Genomic DNA, 20,252 nt, shown 5'->3' on the forward strand with positions numbered 1-20,252 from the left:
GCGCGCCCCGCCCTCCCTGCCTGCCGCCCTCCCTGCCGCCCGCGCCCGCCGCAGCGCCGCTCCCTGCACTGCCCGGCGCGTCTGCCCGGCGCGCTGTGCGGGAGGCGGCCGCTCCTCCTGCCGCGTGCCCGCCGCCCCGCAGGCCGCCCCGCTCCCCTCAGGTAGGTGCGGGCCGGGCTGGCGGCCCCTTCTCCTCGCGGTGGGAGGCGGCGGGTGGGCAAGATGGAGACGCGGCCGGCGGGGGAGGGGAGCGGAGCCGCTTCGTGCCCTTCCTTCTTCCCTTCCCTTCTTCCCCCGCCGGTCGCTGAGGGGGATCCCCCGGTCTCCTGACAGGGGGCCCCGCCCGCGCGCCGGTGCCGGGTGCGGGGGCCCGGCCCTGCGGGCCCGCGGGAGAGCAGCTGCGCCATCGCCCCGGCCCGCCGGGCTGGCAGCGCGCTGGGCCGGAGCCCGGGCCGGGGGGTGCAGGCCGCACCCTGGGCCGGGGAGCGGTTTTGGGCCGTGTCTTGTGTCTTTCACCCACGCGAGACAGGTGACACGCGGGGCCAGCCCCCGGCGCCGTGCCCGCGGCGGGCCGGGCAGGAGGGACCCGCGCACCCCTTTGTCCCCTCAGCTGGGCCTTGGCCTCTTCAGGTGCTGCTCCCCAGCCTGGCCGCTCTGCCGTGCTCAGGAATTATTAATTCCCCTCAGCAACCGCGGCTTTTGTGCGTGAGGACAGCGTATATGCAGTGCTTTTTACCCCTGGGGTATGCCCTGGCCTGTAGAATCTTCCATGCGTGCATGCTGTCCATACGTGTATTTCCTTCTAGTGCCCTCCTTCCTTCACCTGCACTCCCGGTGTCTGGGTGGCCTCTGATCCGTTCTTTCTGTGCCTCTCTGCCTTCTGCTGTCACCCATGTGAATGGTGTATCTTCTTGCGGGTAGTTACAGTTAATTTAGTACATCCTTATTTGTGCATAGTCCTTCTGGAGGAGTTAATTAGTGAGTCGTTGCACCTTTAATTTGCATGCATTTCTCTCTGGATACCTCTCCAAACAAAGTAACAGTTATTTTGATCCATGTGGTTTTTATTTTTGTGAAATGAAAGAGTAGGAGGAACACTCAATTAATACATTTCTCAAGTTAGGTTATTTCTATTTTGGTCATCAGATGCCACAGTTTTTCTTACAACTTACCTTTTTTTGTCTGTATCCTTCGGGTTTTAGATGCAACCTTAAACCAAAAAAGCCCTGCGTGTTTGCCCACTGGCCATTGTTGAGCAGATTCAACAAGTGGACTTTGTCTTTCTGCAGTCTCGCAGAAGCTGAGTGCAGTGACTGTTTGGGTCTGCTGACAGGCGTCTGGCACTTGCTGGATTGCAGAGAAACACTGTGGGAATGCACGTCAGGAAGGAGGCATTTGATCCATCTCTTAAGCTTCACAATTATTTTGTGGGAGGAGGACAGGGGAAGAGGAGGGGGTAGGTGAGAACACCCAGTGAGATGAATGCACACCTCTTACCTCTCCGAGCTATTGTTCTAGACCATGGCAAGGTCTGTTCCCTGGGGAGAGGAGCGGGTGGGCGAGAACACCCACGAAGATGAATAAGCATCTCCAGCTCCTCAAAGCCCTTGTTCTAGGCTATGGTGAGGTCTGCTCCTGTTTACCTGGGAGTAGCTCCTCGAGGTGAATGGACAATTTCACAAAGGCTAATAATCCTTTCTTTATAAAGATCTACCTCTACCTGCTCTGTCATTCATATGCATATTTGGATTGCCTTGAAGTTTGGCAATTACAGAACCACAGAATAATCAGGGAGCAGTTTCACAACCATACCCTGTCTTCGAAGCCAGTCTATCTGGCCGGATGGCAGCCTTGATTCTGTGCTGCCCCATCCCCAGCTGTGGGGGTTTTTCCCAACCTCCATTCCCTGTGCTGTGTGTGGGACTTGTCATACTCTTCATTCAGGTGTTCTGAGTACATTGTCAAAGTAATCTTTTCTGAGATGTTTTTTAACAGTTTTTTAAGTAACTTGAACCAAGGGGCAGTGGAGCAGTGGCAGCCAGTAGGTAATGTGGCTTAGGCTGACCTGGGAGCTCAGGCACTCTGTGTTTCTAATGGAAAGGTGTGTTTCAGTTCTTCTCCTGCCTCAGTGGCAGCCAGCTGTTGCTTTTTCTTTCTTGTGGGATTACTTTTCACCTGGGTGATATCCCTGGTGTTGGTTTGTCCTTCTCTTCCACAACAGTTAATGTTGGCACAAGAAGCAGGAATGTGGGAGAAGAGGAAAGGCCAAGATGGTCCCTTTCAGAAAAAAAATGTGCATTCAGAGTGGTTTCTGTTGATTGTGAAAACAAACTGTCAATTGTGTCAGTGTAGTTGGGTTGCACAGGTAATTAGCTCATTGACATGATCTTCCTTAATTTTTGTGAAGCGATCTTAACTCCTTCAAGTGTCCTGTTTCTCATCATCACATGCTTAAATGATACTAATTTTCAGGTGGGAAGAAGTCAGCTGATGTTCCTGCTGACGTTGGTATCTAGTGAAACTGCCCTTAGGTATGACTTGTTTCTTAAGGTTAGGGAGACGAACAATTACTTGTTTACCTGGTTTTGCAATCAAATACTGAATGATCCCTAAAAATTCACTGTGTACTTGACACTCAGCTGGTGCCTGACAGTATCTCATCTTTCTAAGTGCAACACTGGTCTCTGTCTTTGATACAAAACTGGTACTTAGACTTTGGAGAGCACTGTTTCTCTAAGGGTGTCTGATTCAAAAGACTTGGACTCTGGGAGGTACAGAGATGCACCCAGCTTGCAGCTTTCTGTTAAGGAGCAGGAGTTGCAGCCCCTTTGTGAGGGAAGGCTCCCCCCCCCCACCTGGCATGGCTGGGAAAGTGGAATCTCTGCACCAAATAACTCTTCCCTTCCCTCAGGAAAGAAAATGGGGTGATGGAGGAAGGGCCGCACTTCTAAGTTCTTTTATTGCTTGGGAAACTCCTAATTTCTTCATCTTTTTGCACTTAGTTTCAAAATTATGTTCTCTCAATTTGTAGTCCCGTGTCATCGTGTAGTAGCTCTAGCAAATCACTCCTGTAAATAAATTGTTTCTTATATTTTGGCTGTTTTTAATACGTTTCACTGAGTGTCAAATAATGAGAAAAATTGTATTATGCAGGCAGCAGTGGAAATTGCTTCCTAAGCACATTTTGGAGAAACTAGTTATCTAGCTTCAGAAGTAGATCAGATTTCAAATGTAGGTTCAGGTGTTACAGGGCATGTTGCACCACAGATAGGATTTCATAGTTAGGATTTTAAAGATATTTACATTTATGGGAATACTCAAGGTAAGGCATTTTGAAAACAAACAGGTTAAAAAAAAATGTTAAGGCCCTATTTTAGCAAAAGGTAACGTGTAGAAAAGGAGCTGACAATAAAAAGGGCATTTGAAAAACCTTTTCCTAAGAGGGAAGAGAAGAATTAATATGATGTATCTCTGTTGCATTCTTGAAAGGGAAAATATTGCTGCTGCTGCAGCTCCCCCCTGCAAAGAAAAGGAGCTCTGTAGTATTCCCAGGGCAGCCCCTCTGCTGTCGTACATGGTATAGAGCAGGCTTTATGCAGAGATCTTGAACAGAGCTGCTCCTGTGCTCTGCTCCAGCAGTTTTAATTGGTAGAAGTGACGTTCACAGTACTAGTGCAGAAATAATACTGGTAGCTGCTTGTGTGTTTAAGTACTGTGTCTTACACTTTATATGTACTGGCTTGTAGGTGAGGCTGGGTGATGATGAAAATGTGCTGCTGCAGCCTCTTGCAGCTGTGACAGTGCTGCTGAAATCATTGCAAGGCTGGCTGTGGAAAACGGCAGGAAAATGAGTAGGTTTTGTATACTAATCCTCATTAAAGGCAGAATCACCCCTCTTGGCAATAGGAGTTTAGGTTTCCTGGTGTTTGGCATTTGAAAAGCTGTGGTACAGATGTACTTCCAGTTTTGTTCAGTTTTGCTCTGACTCAGGCATGTTTTACCAGAATTCAGAAGCACTTGCTGAGTCAGGTCTGTTTCGTGCTAACCAGGCTGTAGTTACAGAAATCAGGCTGGGGAGGGTGAGACCAGCCCAGTTGCCTGCTTCTTAGGGTGGAATTGCTTATTCCTTATGAGTTGTAACCTAGAACTGTGTGGTGTGTTAACCTGTATTTAGGGATACAAGAATGCACTCTGGCTGGCTGTCCAAAACCTGTTACATTGCTGGAATTAGGTTAAATGTCTTAGGTTTTGTGCTGCATCTGTCTTGCCTATAATATGGTTTCTGTTTCATTTCCCAGCAGAAGAAAGCAAATGATACCAAGCTTGAGGGTGAAACACACACAAAAATATTTATGACACCTGATAGATCATGTATTGACAATCAGTAGCCTGGCTGTCATCTGAGCAAAATAAAACTTCACACTCCCCTCACTAGTGTTAAAGCAAGTTAACTTCTTAGGTGCTATGGGGAGTGGCAGTGCAGCTGGACTTTGAAAGGAGGGCTCGTTACTGTGTCCAGAAATCCCCTTACAGCTAAGCTTTGCAGTGGAGCTTCTGTGCTTCCTTGCATGGGAAGCTCTAATGTTGCCTCTCTTTTCCCAAAGCCAGTTTGTCCAGTTGTCTCCTCCTTTCCTAGCATTTGTATAGAAACTACCAGATCGAAAATGTTCCATACAGAAAATCCTCTACAGTCACTTTCCAGTAAAAAAAAGCTTTTTGAAATATGACTAAATTACATTACTGCAGTGCCTCAGCTTGACTGTTTGTTTACACATTGGCCAGTCAGCTGAATCAGTTTAAAAACTAATTTAAGGAAATGATTGCAAATACCTTTTACATGTCTATTTACAGGTTTAAAACAAATACATTCTATTTCACTGGAAACTTTCCTGGCCAGTTTGATTTAAGAATGCTTGCACACAAGGTTGTGTGCGTTTGGGTATACAGTTCAGCTAGACTGTGATTTTTAAATTGGCAGAGCTTTACATTTTGCACCAATTCTCATTTATACTGTGTATCTCCCTGCCAAGAAACCTGCTTCCACTCTACAGATAGACTCACTACAGTTTTTTATTCCCTGCTGTAATGTGAATGAAGTAAAATTATGCTGGAGACGTCCATTTTGGGGTAATTAAGCTCGATTACAGATTTTCTTTTAAAACTTTTTCCAGAAAGTCTTATATAAAAAGACACAGAATATGAACTTTGGCAACTACTTGAAATTTTCATGGTTTGAGGAAAAATGGTGCAGAGGGGAAAAGGAAGAAGCATTAAAAAATATCCTCTTGGCAGTCTTCCACCAAGATTGTGGGGTTTTTTTAAGCTTCCTCTTGTAAGAAAGTCTAAACAGTTACTGATTTGTAGTCTTTCTTCTTTCAGCAGCTACAGGGATATACTGGCTGTTGCCAGCTGGAAGGTAAATAGCATCAGCCCTGCTTTGTACCTAAAGTTAGTGTTTGTTGAGATCTCTTGGGGATATTACAGTGGACACAAAGCACATGCGTGTGGTGATGAAGCTCCAACGTTGGCCAGTAACAGCTGGATATATTCACTGTCCAGGAGTACCTGCAGTGGTTCTCCCCAGGAAAGATGGATGGTGTCTGTAGGATAAATCCTCCTGGCTGTAATGAGGAGAAAAGGCAGAGAGTAAGAATGTGGCACAGGAATGAGTCTGAGCAATGGCTGGTCTCCTGAGGAATACCAGGGGCCCTCCCTTTCTTCAGTGCCTTCTCCCTGGTCTGATGTGTTCCTCGGGTATGGGGCAGCTGAACTGATCCTTCTTTGTGGCAGTTGGGCTGAGTGGCTCTTTGGGGCTGAAGCCAGTATTACTGTGAGTAATAAGTGAGTGCTGGGACAAGAATGCTGCTAACCACTCCAGGTGTCCTCTCCTGTATCCACAAGCAGATGAACAGCCCTGCTCTCTCAGCAGCAAAAGCACATTTTCAGAACACTTATGTTTGCAGTTATGTATCAGGAAAAATCTCAGGTATTTTTTGTGACACTGTGGGACCTATTCTAGTGGGGTTAAAGGAAGGTAACATTTTTTACTGCCGATTGTAGAAAACCTTAAACTTCCTTTTTCTTGCTGCACAGAAAAGTCTGTGTAGTCTCTTGACCTGTAGCTTACTTCCTTTGTTCTTTGCTGAGCACAGGCTTGCTAATTATCTAAGTTGTTATATTTGCTAGTCAACACCTGCAAAACCAGTGTTTTCACATGTGTTCCACTGTACTCCATTCCCAGAATTGTAGCACTCAGATAATCTCTGCTAGAACCATCTAATATTTAAGCTATATTACTGTAATAATTTCACTGTTTGACATACAACCATATTCGTGTATTTGCACAAGAGCAATGCATACACTGTAATGTGCATTTGATGAGCCAAGGTGAGCAGGGTGTTGCAGCAGGGAATGTATCCGTTGTTTTCAGGAGAACAGGGCACTGGGATTTACTCCTGGGTAAATAAACTGTCTCTGCTGTATGCTTTCTCTCTGGCTGGGAGGAGACATTCATAACTGCCAAATAAATTCAGTAATCAATGGTGAAATTTAAATTGAGTTGTTGTAGGTGATATTCCAGAGCTACTGCAGGGAAAATACAATAAATCTTCCAGATGTTAGCTACTAGAGAAGTTTACTGCAGGAAGAAATATTTAGTGTCCTAAGCATGACTGTAGGGCATAGAAATACTCTGATGTGCCAGATATTGATTGCCGTAATCATGTCTTCAGCATAGCTAAATATTGGCATCTTAAACTGAGTATTTACAGCTTATTCAAGTTGTAGAGCCAATGTAATTGAGTGGGTGAAAATGTCATCCTGTTGCTCCTTGAGTGGCTTGCTGGCTTCTTACAGTATTGCCACTATAAAGAAATCTGAGGCAGTATCTATGCAGTATTTATAAACATTAATACTAAAAAAAGTTTTAAAATACTAGTAATAATGTTAATTATTGTGATTGTGCCCCAGTACTTATGCTGCAGGGATCTGATGTGATGAATTTAAGCATAACCAATTTTTTTAGGGATTATTGCAGGTGACAGTCACCCTTCTGCCATCCTGAAGACAGGGCTGTGATCCTTGATCAAGGAAGTTAATTTAAACTTCTGAACAGAGCACAGCTCAAGTTGGTTTTGTCTAAGGAAAAGAGCAGGCTATACAAAACAATTGTTGACCTCAGTGGGCTGTGTTTGTCTTTTGGAATACTTGGAGATATGTGACAACATGCACATCTCTCTCAGAAGTCGTATTATTTTTCCCAAATTTCTTATCTCGGAGCTGGCATTACCAGCAATTTGTATCTGCCCTTTGAAGAAGGACAGCAGTGGCATTTCTGCAATCTAGCATCTTGTATTTTGTAATAGGTTTATTTTGTACCTCTTGCTTTCCCCACTATTGACCATTGTCTTTGCTGAATGCCTTGCCAGTTTCTTTTCTTCACATAAATAGTGACAAGAAATGACAAAACTTAGTAGAGTTTTATTAATTTGCTGCAAGTAAACAAACAAAAATCTTTAGAAGCCTGTATCTGCTAAATTAAGAGAGTGATGCTGTGTTTTCCTTGGTGCCGGGTTAATCTTGCAATTAGAATGGCTAGAATTTAGATGAAATTCAGTTAAAAGGGTTTTGAAATTGTGCTGGGTTATCAGATATCGTATATCTTGGTTGCTGAAATGCTCTTGTAGAGTTCATTAACGTACTTCTTCCCTCATTATACCTATCTGAATTACATGTAGTTTAAATTGTCATTTTAAACTATGTGTGAAGGTTACCATGCAAAGCCTCAAGTGAAAGCTTAATAAAACTTTTAATTTAGAGAAGTAATTTACAGCTTACTAAATACAGACAAAGGAGTTTGGACTAATTTTAAGCAACAGAGGTAGCTTGTGAAAGATTCTCACTTGTGGAATGCTGCAGTATTGTCACATATTGATACATATTTGTCTCTCTTATCTTTGGTAGAAAATGATGCACCCCGTTGCCAGCGGCAATCCAGCTTTCTGTGGGACTGGCAAGAGTTCTTGCCTTAACGAAGACAATGTGAGAGCTGCTGACCAGTTTGACTTGTATGCCACACAGCAAAGCAAATACAGCCACGCAGTCACCCACAAACCCATCGCGTGCCAGAGACAAGATGCGCTGACCGAGTCGCACTTGCAGACCACGAGTGGCAGGAATATAGAGACAAAAGATGAACTAAAGAAAAAGAAAAACCTCAACCGGTCTGGTAAACGTGGAAGGCCATCAGGGACCACCAAATCAGCAGGGTACCGAACCAGCACAGGTCGACCCCTGGGGACCACCAAAGCAGCTGGATTTAAGACAAGTCCAGGCAGACCCTTGGGTACAACTAAAGCAGCAGGATACAAAGTCAGCCCAGGCAGACCTCCAGGTAGCATTAAAGCTCTCTCACGGCTTGCAAATCTAAGTTATACTTGTGGCAATGCAGCTTTCCCCTATCCTATGGTGCATAACAGAGGAGTACATGCTGTTGGTGAAACCAGTAGCAAAATGAAACAGCCTAATGAATGAAAGGAGGGAATTAATAACCCCTTACTAATCCGCTTTACTCTGAATTTTGGCATGTTTCTTGCATTTTGTTGTAGTGTTTGCCTAAGTCTGAATTCCTAGATTTAATTTTTATTCAATGCCACAGCCTACGGGTGCAGTTTAGTAACTTTTAAGCCAATGTTGAAAAGACACTGGTTTAGAGGAGGTTTTGTTGCTTTTAAATCATGATTTAAAAGAAAGTCTGAAGTGATGCATATGCCTTGGTATCAATACTTAAGTAATGCCCACGTCCCTAGTTTTATGTTCAGTTTCTGCTAAATCTAGTTGTGTGGTTATGCATTAAATAATTGAAATAAGGAGGACAGAATTAGCTAGCTGTTGGTTCATGATGTGGCCTGTCCCACAATAAGGAGTTTAGCCAGATGAGTTCTTACTTAATAAGAAAAATTGATCAAGAAAGCAGCCAGCTACATTTTCCACTTTGGCGGGAGGTTCTACAGACTTCGAATAGATACTTTAAAAAGACAAACAAATTCAGCCTTTTCTGAAGTGCTGATTTCAGGTGGCTTTTTTTCGTGGAATTGTAGCAGTAAGACAATTTCAACTAATGCTCCAAAAATATTTTTGAAAATACTAAAACTGAGCATTTGTAGAGCGCGTTACAGCGTCACAGAGCCTTACTGATACGAGCTGATTTGCCTCTAGGTGATAGCTGTTCTTGTAGTTACACAGGTAGAGGATTCTGCTGTGTAATTTTTATTTGCCTAATAGTATATATACACCAAACCACAAATAATTATTTGAAGTATTTTATAAGAAGTACTGTTAATTCTAGTTACACACTTGGTTAATATTAAACACTAGGTTCTTAAATCTGTAAATAGCTATTTACACTGGGTTTTGCCTTTCAAATCTGTGCTTAGATGGCAACAGTTTAATAGCTTTTAAAGTATTAATCTATAATGTTTACAAGTTAAACTTTTTAACTAGACACTGTTGCCAAGTTTTCAGGCTTAGTTTTGCCAGATACTCCTGGAAATACTTATTTTGACACTTATACTATATTTAAGTTATGGAAGCTTCTATATCTACCAAAGGACACCAGTGTCATGTTTTGTGAAAGCAAACTGTATAGCTGATGCAAACAGGATGCAGTTTACTGCACTGCTACACCCCAGATAGAAAGTAATTCATCTATGCATGCAAGCTGAAAAAAATATGAAAATTAACTATAAATACCTTTCTTGACTCAAACTAAAACCTTCCCTGCTTCCAAAAGAAAAGCTCCATTTTTTCAACTAGGTGTCTTTAGGGGCTTTTTTAAGTGTGAGAGAGTGTGTGTGTGTGTGTGTGTGTGTGTGTGTAAAATAGTTGAATCTAGACTTAAAACACATCAGTCCTGAATGTTGCATATTTGTCCTAAATTTATTTTACTGGAATTAAAGTGCTTTTTTAAAGTTGTTTCACCTATCCTATGACATGGTAAATTAGTAGCTTCAAATATCTGGGGGGTTGGAGAATATCAAGTTTGCAGATTTGGGGTAGCAGAAAAATTTGGGTAAATTGAGCTTATGCTGAATGAGTAATGATGCTGATAATTTTTGTTAACATAAATGCTGTTCTGGCCTGCTGTCATTTAGATGAGAACTCTTGATTTCAGTGATGACAACTTAAGAAACAGATGTCATGTTTCATACCTTTTTTATCAGGAAAAAAGCAGCAAGCCTTCAGGTGTTCCAGTGATGCCTAACACATATTGAGCTGGACTTTATGCTGTACTTTACAATAGGTGTGTTGAATTGGTTTGGGGGAACTGTGTATGCACTGGCAACTAAGACAATGAACCTCAACTGGTCTGGATGGCTCCTTAGTCGCTAGATGAACTAATGGCAGCTAAACTGCTACTAAAAACTAGTTTCTTCATGCTGAAGCTATGAAGTCCAGTTACACGTTCTGTTCCTCAACAAACTCGCAAGTCTGAAGTTTAGCAATCTTTCTCAGAACGATGTAACTTCTGACACATGCAAAATGCTAACGTGAGTTAATTCACCCTCAGGATCTGTGTTGTATTGGCTGTTTTTAATCAGATGATTTTTCAACACAAGACTGCTTTAAGTTCTTTCTGAACTCAGCTGGGAAAGCAGTCCTCTTCAGCTGAATGTAGTAACCACAGGAGTGTCACACCTCGCTGGCAAGGATCCTGTTGCATGTCACCACTGTACCTTGGAGAAACTCCACTTCTTACCTCCTCCTGTTTATCCCGGTTGCTCCTGTTCTGTTCTCACTTGTGCATCTACTCAACGGTGCTGTGCTGTGTGTCAGGAGATAATGCAGATGTATTGCTGTTCTGCTAGTAGAATTAATTTTGTATTCGAGTATGGTGATGAAATAATTAAATCATCTAAGCAATTCCTGTTCATTACAGTGTTTATGAATTATATCAGATGGAATATAATCCCAGGAAAAAAAACCCAACAATTAACTTGTCAAATTGTGAAATGATGAGCATAAAGTAGAGAAGTGTTTAGGGAGTCTGTAATGGGCTGCTTGGCACTCTACATTTAAGAAGACCATAAGTGCACTGCAAGGCATTCCAAATTCTGGTTTCTTTTAGATCTGAATCAAGCTTGCTGGTGCCATGCAGTAAGGGATAGAAAAAAGAAGTTCAGAGATTCAAAGTGAACTAGAAATGGAACTTCCAAATACTTCTGCTTTTCCTAGGTATAATCTGCAGAATACATTGTGCTTTTTTCAACACTTTTCTTCCCATGACAAACACTGCAACAGCATGTTAATGCCTAAACTTCACTAGCACCCATGGGAAAACTGGCCTTTTCCCCCCATAGTAGGAAAACATTACTTGTAAGGTAACTTGCTTATTTTATATTATATATCCTAATTCAGCTATTCATAAGCTAGGATCACTGTTGTGTGTTAACACTGTTCAGAAGATCTACATGTCAAGTTTGTTTTTTTATAATTTCTTTTAATTATCAAATTTTAATTATCAAACGTCTTATTTATACATAAATGAAATGTATTAGCTTGCTATTATTCCTTAATGATGCTATACAAGTTCACTGTTTAGTATACATATAGTAACTACTAGTCAGTTTCTGATTACATTTACTTAAACTTTTAAAACCAAATAATTTCGCTACTATAAAGTCTTGCACTGGACATATCCAAGATGCTTGCACCATATTTTGGGCAGAAAAAAAATGAAATACCATCAGAAGTGGCTAACTGATATCAAATATAGTATTTTTAAAATCAGCAGTTAGCTTTGTCATTAGAGCAATGTTCTTTGTATCTCGGATTTAGCTTAAACTAATTAAAATAAGTATGCATCAAGAGCCATTAAAGATCTTTGTTCTGAATTAATATATTTTCATTTTGTCTGAAAGATGGTAAGAGTTCGGGCAGGACAAAACCAAGCCTTGTCAGTGAAAAGTGATGTGTCTGTGAAAAGAATCACTTGGAACTACAGTACACAGAGTAATTCAGATGAGAATCTAACTCCCTTCCCCGTTTTTGGAGAGCTTTAAAAGGCAGAGCAATGTGAAGTCATTTGTCTGATGGTTTCATTAGCTGTGACTCTGCTGTTCTTTGTTATTTGTGTAATGATGTTTCATGCTATCCTTAGAGTTGACAGTTAAAACAGTTGGTAACAATCATAAATACTTTAAACTGCAGACTTAATTTCTGACCACAAAAGTTTATTCTTCTCTATTTTAATGCATATATTTTAACACTGCTTAAATATATTTATGACTTTAGTAGAGACTAGAGCTTTCTTGTGTTTTGTTTTTTTTTTTCAAATAGAAAAATCTGTATTCTTAAACTTGAACCACTTTCTGATATTTTAATCTTTCATCATTTCTCTTCCACAGGTTTACTTTGGGGTAAACAGTAATCTGTTCAATAACTAGTATCGGCACCCCACCTTCTGCTGTAAAAAGCCTGATTAGATACTGTGTATGTTTTTATGTCCATGAACTTGAGCTACTCGTGTGCAATTATGTGTATGGGAATGGAGTAGTGTTCATGATCTGTATTTACATCATCATATGGATGTATATTTATTAATAAAGTTAATACTTTAAAACCTATCATTTTTTTGCTCCAGGCTTTTTTTAATGTCTTTTAGGTCGTGGCTGAAGGTGCCTGTTGACAGTGTTACCAGACAAATACCCCTAGCCCTTCTCTCTTGTAAATGGAAATGCTGTTTGTTCTCCTGACCTCTCAAGTCACAGTTCAGTGACAGGAAGTGACACTGAAATGTTTTGGAACCCGTGTACAGATCTCACCTAAAATCCCACCTTGCCTCCCTGGAGTGTAATGGAATATGACTGCAGTAGAGTGTGTTCATGCCTGGGAGGACTTCCCAGGGCACACAGGGTTTGTGAGAGCTGGGAGGTTGCTGTGCTGTGTGGTTTTCAAATTGAAGCAAGCAGCCCCCCCTTTCAGTAAGCTTTGCTTTCTGAATTGCAACACTTGTTACCAGGAAGTCCTGTATATCTAAATTAAGGCAAAAAGCCTGTATGAATTGCCAGGTATCAGAGGAATGTTGCTTATTTTTAATCAATTGAAAATGCTGCCACAGTAACTTAATTGTTCTTTTCACTGGAATATTAGAAGAGGGGAGAGGAGTTACATCTATGTATGCATAGATAGTAAGCTAACTTTCCCTCTGTTGCACATGGAAATAAATTTGAGAGTATCCTTAACTTTTCATGGAATGGTGGTCATTATTCTGTGGTAAGATGTATTTATCCCTGTATTCTAGTAATATTCCAGTGTATCTTTGTTGGCAAGACGTGCTCTGCACAGCACCAAGTCCCTCTGGTTTGTTTTTTTGTCCCCTCAAGTGTTTCAGTAAGTCTAGGTGAAGACAGGCAGTCCCACCTACCAGAAGCTGCAGCCAGGACTGCTGGGTCTGTGTCCTCCCCATGCTCTCCAGCACCCTCTGTTTGCTCTTCCACGTACTTCCAAAGGCCCTGGATACATTTCCTGCGGAAACGTTTTAAAGTGCAAAACAACTGCATCTGACATTTTAAGTTGCTTTTACCTGAAAAAGACATCTGGTGCCTTCTTTTTGTTTATTTGGGTTTGTTTGTTGGCCAGGCTGGTCATTCTAAACATCTGCTTTTCAAGGTGACTCGATGGGTTGAGAACAGTTTGACTACACTCTGCTACATCCCTGTCTAAAAATCAGTTCCTGGATGTCATTTTTTGAGCAAAATGGATTATTTTCTCTGTTGGAATGGAACCTGGAGTATTAGATGTTATGTCAGGCATCAGTTGTATTGTAGAAGAATACAGGCTTTTCAGCTGTGCTGGGAGTTGCTTGGCAGCCTCCCTGGCTGCTGGGTTCTCTGCTATGCAACAAACTGAAGGATGAAAGTTGCAGTGCAGCCTGTTCCCTTGGCAGGGAGCTAGTGTGGGAGGCAGGGCCAGCTCCTGCTGACAGCACCAGCCCATGATTTATTCAGGCTGCCAGATGAGCAGTGTTGGGGTGTCAGCTGTGCAAGCTGGACATCTTAAAAGAGCCTTTAAAACTTTTACCCTGTAATAATTTGTGTGATGAGGCTTGCTTTGGGGCTGGATTGGCACTTCTGGTAGCACAAATAATTAGTATGAATTTGTTACATTGTACCCATAAAGTATACTGGCTCAACAGAGTGCCTTTTTGGACCAAGACAAATGAAGATTGTTTTTGACAATCATTTAATGTCTACAAGCAAAGGACTGACATGCTGTCTTCCATCTCAGGCTATTTTTATCCAGGTTCTCTGTCTATTGTTTAACATTCAAGAGAGGTGTGGCCTGACCATACAGCCCTGGCAGCCCAAAAGCTGATGGGTTCTGGGTTCCCAGCATGGCCTGGGCATGGCAAGGTCTCCTCCTTCCCATGGGTGAAAGTATGGCAAAGAAATACCTGCTTGTCTCTCAGTTTTATTATACTGTTTCCTAAAAACAAGACATTTGGCATTAAAAATCAGGAAAAAATGTAAGCCACTGAAAATAGCTTTGCAACAAAACTGGCAGGGAAAAGGAACAGGCCTTCTCTGTGATATACAAGCAGTGGGTTAGTGTGTGATAAAGCCTATTTATCATTCTTGGGAGTTCATTTGTGTGCCTTTAATAGATTATTTATAGTCACCATAAAAAAACAATGCAGTTTTGCACAAACCTCTTGATTTGTGTTAAGGCAGGAGGGTATTTTGTTAGGATGAAATCCACAGGAGTGTCTCAGGTGGGAGTTAACTGCCAGAAAGCTGTTACCTGGTATTTTAAAGGTTTTGGAGGATCATGACCTGTGTTTGGGATCTGACACCATCCAGGGCTGTGACAGGAGACCATATGCAGGGCTTGACCAGAGGGAAAACTCTGTTCAAGTGGAAAGTTCTGCTTTGTTCAAACTCGGAGATAAGGACAACTGAGAATGTGGCAGCTTTTTTCTGACTTGTCTGCACCAGCTTGGATTCCTTATGTTTTTCTTTTGCTTTCAAGCTCACTTGGTCTGTATCACCTGGTCTAATTAACTATTGTCTCTCTATGTGCAAACATCATGTTTTGTATTTGCAGACTTTTTTCATGTCCTCAATATTAATGTAAATTGGACTTTGGAAGAAAAAATTGCCAAGCAAGAAAATGTGTGGTGTGAGAAAGGCTGGAATTGGAGAAGTGTCCCAGAGTAAAAACACAGACAAAAATCCCCTTTCTGTAATAAAGGGGATACCCATCTTGATTTATATACATGTACAGTGGTTTTCTTGCTTCTTTCCCAGTGTGTGTATATGGTTCATATGCTGACAGTTCATGATTCTCACTTTTTGTGAGCAGTTTTGGGAAAATCTCAGTGGGGGGTGCTGGCAGTTGGAAGGCACACGTTAAAAAAGCAGGTATCAGCACTTGAAGTACTGTGTTCATTTTCAAAATGCCCCAAACGCTGCTGAAGCTTAAACTGAAAGTAAGAACTAATTCTGTGACAGGAGGAACATTATCCTATTTCCTGAAAAGAAATACCAGAGGGTTTATCTTGCCTTTCAGCTTTGGGGTGGTGGTTGATTCACTGATGGACAGAAGCTCATCTTTTTTGCTTTAAAAGATGTGCCTTACCTCAGCCTGGCTGCAGTTTATATAAAGCCTGGTTTCCACGTGCAAACCCGTCCCGACCTGGGAAGGAAGCAAGTCCCTTGGCGAGGCAGCGGGAACAGAACGTGGCTCGCGGTGAATTCCAGGCTCGTCCCGCCAATCGTCACATCTCCCCCCCGGTGGCCCTTCCCTCCTCACAAGAATTCCCCACCCGAGCTCCAGGCGCTCCCCGCCCCGCGCGGGGCGTTCGCCGCGGCTGGCGAGAAAAGAAACTGCCTTAAACCCGAACCGATCTGTGTGTCAGTGCCGGCAGGCACCGCGGCTGAGCCCCACGCTGCCGCCCTGCACCTTGGCAGGTTTCTGCCCGTCACCTGAAGATCCTCCGGAGCCCGCGGCCCGGCCCCGCCGCCCGGCCCGGCCCAGATGGCGGCAGGGCCCTCGCGGCGCTGCGCACGCGCGGCGGTGGCGCGCCGGAAGCGGAAGCCGGTCAGAGCTGCGGCGGAAGTAGCCGTTGTCCGGGGCGACGCGGCCGGGGCCGTGCGGGATGTGGCGGCTGCTGCTGGCGCTGCTCTGGTTCGGTCGGACCCTCCCTGCAGAGGAGGCCGGTGAGTGCCGGCGCTGATTAGCCGCGGCGGGCTCTAGGGCTTGGGCGGGCTGTGCGGGGCCTCCCCGGGGCGGGCGGGGCGCGGTGGCAGCGCGGGGCTGGCTGACCTGTCCCTCCCCGCGCAGGGGCCGCGCCGGAGCCGGGTGCCGGCGGGCAGCCACCCTCCCCTGGGGGCGGCTCCGCGCAGGGCGGCGAGCCGGTGCGGTACCGGACGGCGGAGATGGCCGACGCCATGCTGGGCAGCGGGCCCGCCGCCGAGCAGGCCGTGCTGCTCTCGGTGGTGCCGGGGGAGGAGAGGGACAGCCGGGCGTCCGCGCTCACCACGGAGGCTTGCGACGCGGAGGCCGGGGGCGATGGTTGCGGCGCCGGGAGCGGCCCCGCGGCTTCCCTCGGGCAGGGCCGGCAACAGCCCGGGCTGGGGACGGTGCTGCCCGCGCCCGTCGAGGAGCCGAACGGCACCGACAGCGCCAAAGCTCCTAAAGTGAACTGCGAGGAGAGAAACACCACCGGCATAGACCGCTTCACGCTGCACATCCTGAACGTGTCCCAGGTAAGCGGAGCTCCCCGTTCCCTGCTGGGTGTTACTCTGAACGCAGGAGGATGGTGGGAGGTGCCTGCTCAGCACCGCGTGCGTGTTTCCTAGTGTCTGATGTTAGTGAATTTCCTCGTGTAACTTCCTCTGTGCTATTGAAACGAGGACATGTCTGGGCAAGGTGGCTTTTTGTGTTATTCTGAGCAGAACAAACCAGATGTACAGCTCAGTCCATGTGCCCGTGTCTTTCAGCTGTGTGCCTGAGTGCACTGTCAGCTCTGGTGCTGCTGCCTCTGAAGCTGTTGATGGCACTTGCTGCCAGTGCCTATTTCTAGCTTATTTCTTGTAGTGCTTATGTATGCATATTTTTAAGTACTAAGCTTTTAAAAGAAAAGGTTACATGCAGTCCTCTATCTGTTTTCAAAAGGTTAAACAGCTAGCTGCTTGAGAAATATTGCCCAGTATCAAACTGGTTGCTGAACGAGGCATTTCTGTGTAGAATTCAATTCCGTTAAAGATGTAATGGTCTGGGTTTGGGTTTGTTCTGCTTTCTCCAAGGACCTGATGGAGTTCCTGAACCCCAACAGCAGTGACTGCACCTTAGTCCTGTTCTACACGCCCTGGTGCCGCTTCTCTGCCAGTCTGGCACCTCATTTCAATTCTTTACCTCGAGCATTCCCAGCTCTTCGCTTCCTGGCCCTGGATGCATCCCAGCACAGCAGGTGACTCACACTTCCTGTGCTCTAGCATTGCTTTATTTCCCTTAGCAAGCCTTATGCTTTTAAAACAGGAGTGATTTTTTTTCTTCTCAAGTGACAGTGTAGTCAAACTGGCACCTCCTGTCTGGTGACTCTTTGTTTCTTCCTCTAGTGGATTTCTTTTCCTTCATGCTTTGTATTTGCTTTATGTCCACCAGTTTATCGACTAGATTTGGAACTGTGGCTGTACCAAATATCCTCCTTTTCCAAGGTGCTAAACCTATGGCTAGATTTAACCATACAGACAGAACACTGGAAACACTGAAAGACTTCATTTTTAATCAAACAGGTACGTAAATCAGTCCTGATGTGTCAGTAGGAAGCACAGCTTTCAGCTCCAAGCTGGGCTTTCCTCTCCCTGCTCTTTGTTCATTAAAATTAATTTGATGAAGACCCTGAGAGAACCCAGCAGAGGTTTATCTAACTGGTTGCTGTTAGAGGACACAAAAGGTTTCCAGTTCCCTCGTTATGAGCCCCAGCCAGCTCTCAGGTCCTTCTGTGCTGCTGCAGAGAAAAACAAAATGAGAACTGTGGACTGTGAGGGTGGTGAGACACTGGGACCGGTTGCCCAGAGAAGCTGTGGCTGCCCCATCCCTGGCAGTGTTGAAGGGCAGGTTGGATGGGGCTTGGAGCAACCTGGGCTGGTGGGAGGTGTCCCTGCCCATGCAGGGGGGTTGGATCTAGATGATCTTTAAGGTCCCTTCCAACCCAAACCAGGCTGTGATTCTATGTTGATAGAGGCCTCCAAGGGCCTTCATTAAAGCCCTGAAATTGTTACATTTGCTAATAAAGCAGAAATACTCAACACAAAAAAGATCTCCACAAAAAAGCCCCACACAAACTGTGCAGTGGAAGGACTGAACCAACCTTCTCCTGTTACGAAAATACACATCAAAATCAATTGGCTGTAAGTAAGCTGTGTGCTAGATACATGTTAACACACAAGCACCATCCTGCCAAAACCAGCCTCAGGCTGAGAACGGGAACAAAGCCCCAGGCAGACCCAACTTCTCTGTGTTTGATGGTTCTTGCTGGTGTTGATCAGGTGCTTTCTCACTCAGGGATAGAGGCTAAAAGCGACGTGGCTGTGACAGAGGCAGACTGGGAAGGGCCCCTGCCCAGTGTCCTGACCAAAGGTGTCGACTGGCTGCTCCTCTTCTCCTTGCTCTTCCTGGCTAGTTTTGTCCTGTACGGCACCGTTCGCACGGAGAGCATCCGGTGGCTGATCCCGGGACAGGAGCACGAGCACCAGGAATAATCTGAAGTGCTGGAATAGGGACAGAATTTCCTGCTTGTTGGTGAAGTGGGTGTTTGCGTGGACTAGAGCAGAAGAACGAACTGTTCAATTTTTCGGCTGTAATTCATAACCTTGGCTAAAAATCTGCTTTATTTACCACCTACTGAATGGGTAAAAAGCAAATGTGTGGCAATTCATGGGGTAAGTAAACAAATGTGAAAAAGCATGAACTAAAAAAAGTATTTATGAAGCTGCTCAGACTGGCTTATTTTCTTGGGCTTGAATGTAAATATGTGATTCAGTTCTACCTGGCTCTCCTGAAGAGGTCTCTGAGCTTCACAGATGAAGATTTGTATAGCACACTGGCCTGTGTGCGTGGCACTGCATGGCCCAGGAGCAGAGCTGCTGCCTCCCTGGTGGGATCTGGGGATCTTCTACAGATCCTGCAGATGTTTGATCCAGAGCTTTGACGTGGATGATGTGGGAAACAGAACTGGGATGTGTCAGCCCACACAGACTGTGAGAGAACTTCAAAGGGACAGGCTGCTGAATGGTGATGGTCTTCACTTGTTTGTCAGTAAAATGAACTATGAAGAGAGAAATGCTTTTTAAAATAGTGGACTTCAAATTAATTATCCCCCTGCTGAAAAGATGTTAATACTGGCAGTGGGCAGACCAGCACTGCCAACAATTCAAAAGCATGTTACACAGGGTGCCTGTTTCCCACTCCTGGTGCTGGGGGTTTGGCTGCTGCTTTTGGTGCTCTCTGAGCACTTTGAGTTTTGACTTGGTGACAGTTTTTTGTAAGATTTAGAATAACTTAGCAAGTTTGTCTCATTTTTGTGTGTGTCCACTAATTGACCACATTCCTTCAGAATTAAATTGCATTTGTTGTCTTTACTCTTTTTTAAATAAATCAGGTTTTTAGTGTAACTCTTAAGTCAGTTTCTTACAGGACTAAAAACTTACAGCTTCTGAAGTACAGATTTCACAGAATTTCACAGATCACCTCAATTAGCAAGACCCATCCTGAGATGTATTTAAATTTCTACTAGCATGTTTGCTGCTGCACAGTCTGCAGCTGAGGCTGCAGGAAGAATTGATGTGTCTTTTAGTTATACCTAGCATGGAAGACTTTGCATAAGGTATGGACTGGTACATTGTGTGGTTTGGGATGATTTGATGGCATAGAATTTATATGTGGTAGAGGTGCCTGACAGGAAGCTGCAGAGTGCACATGAAGCTAAGAAAGGCAGTCATAAGGTTTATTGTCTGACAAAGAGCTCATGTCTCTGGAACATAACCCTTCATGTATTTTTCTGGTGGCAAAATCTTTCCAGTTTGGAATGCCGAGGTCCTGTATTTCTGTGTCTTACAAGGAAACTGCACTGCTCAGACTTCAGTGTGACTGAAGATGAAACCAGGAGGTGCTTTTTATTAATAAAGACTGACGATTTTTGAGCAGGAAATTGCTCTTGTCCCTGCTGCCTGGTTGCTCTGCGAGGCCCA

The 20,252-nt window shown here is 44.3% G+C and overlaps 2 protein-coding genes and 1 long non-coding RNA gene across 4 annotated transcripts; 2 read left to right on the plus strand and 1 right to left on the minus strand.

Moving 5' to 3' along the window:
• Positions 1–11: 11 nt before the first annotated feature.
• C13H5orf24 (chromosome 13 C5orf24 homolog) lies at positions 12–12,623 on the plus strand. 2 transcript variants are annotated; one of them, XM_051631219.1, is made up of 3 exons: positions 12–161; positions 7,963–8,392; positions 10,221–12,623. In XM_051631219.1, the coding sequence occupies exons 2-3, from the start codon at positions 7,966–7,968 to the stop codon at positions 10,259–10,261; spliced, it is 468 nt and encodes a 155-aa protein (XP_051487179.1). In that variant the 5' UTR covers positions 12–161; positions 7,963–7,965; the 3' UTR covers positions 10,262–12,623. The 2 variants fall into 2 exon arrangements, with proteins under 2 accessions (XP_051487179.1, XP_051487178.1); XM_051631218.1 differs by having other exon boundaries at positions 7,963–12,623.
• On the minus strand, positions 4,292–16,029 carry LOC127390064 (uncharacterized). Its single transcript, XR_007890799.1, has 3 exons — positions 15,637–16,029; positions 13,424–13,524; positions 4,292–5,621 (listed from the first exon to the last, which is right to left on the minus strand). It is a non-coding gene; the product is annotated as an uncharacterized LOC127390064 (long non-coding RNA).
• An 86-nt stretch (positions 16,030–16,115) lies between these two features.
• TXNDC15 (thioredoxin domain containing 15) lies at positions 16,116–20,212 on the plus strand. The gene is made up of 5 exons (XM_051631117.1): positions 16,116–16,217; positions 16,342–16,766; positions 17,307–17,470; positions 17,665–17,795; positions 18,568–20,212. Exons 1-5 carry the CDS (start codon positions 16,157–16,159, stop codon positions 18,762–18,764), a joined length of 978 nt encoding a protein of 325 aa, XP_051487077.1. The 5' UTR covers positions 16,116–16,156; the 3' UTR covers positions 18,765–20,212.
• The last annotated feature ends 40 nt before the right edge of the window (positions 20,213–20,252 follow it).

This window comes from Apus apus, chromosome 13, assembly GCF_020740795.1.
Source record: "Apus apus isolate bApuApu2 chromosome 13, bApuApu2.pri.cur, whole genome shotgun sequence".
Lineage (NCBI taxonomy): Eukaryota > Metazoa > Chordata > Aves > Apodiformes > Apodidae > Apus > Apus apus.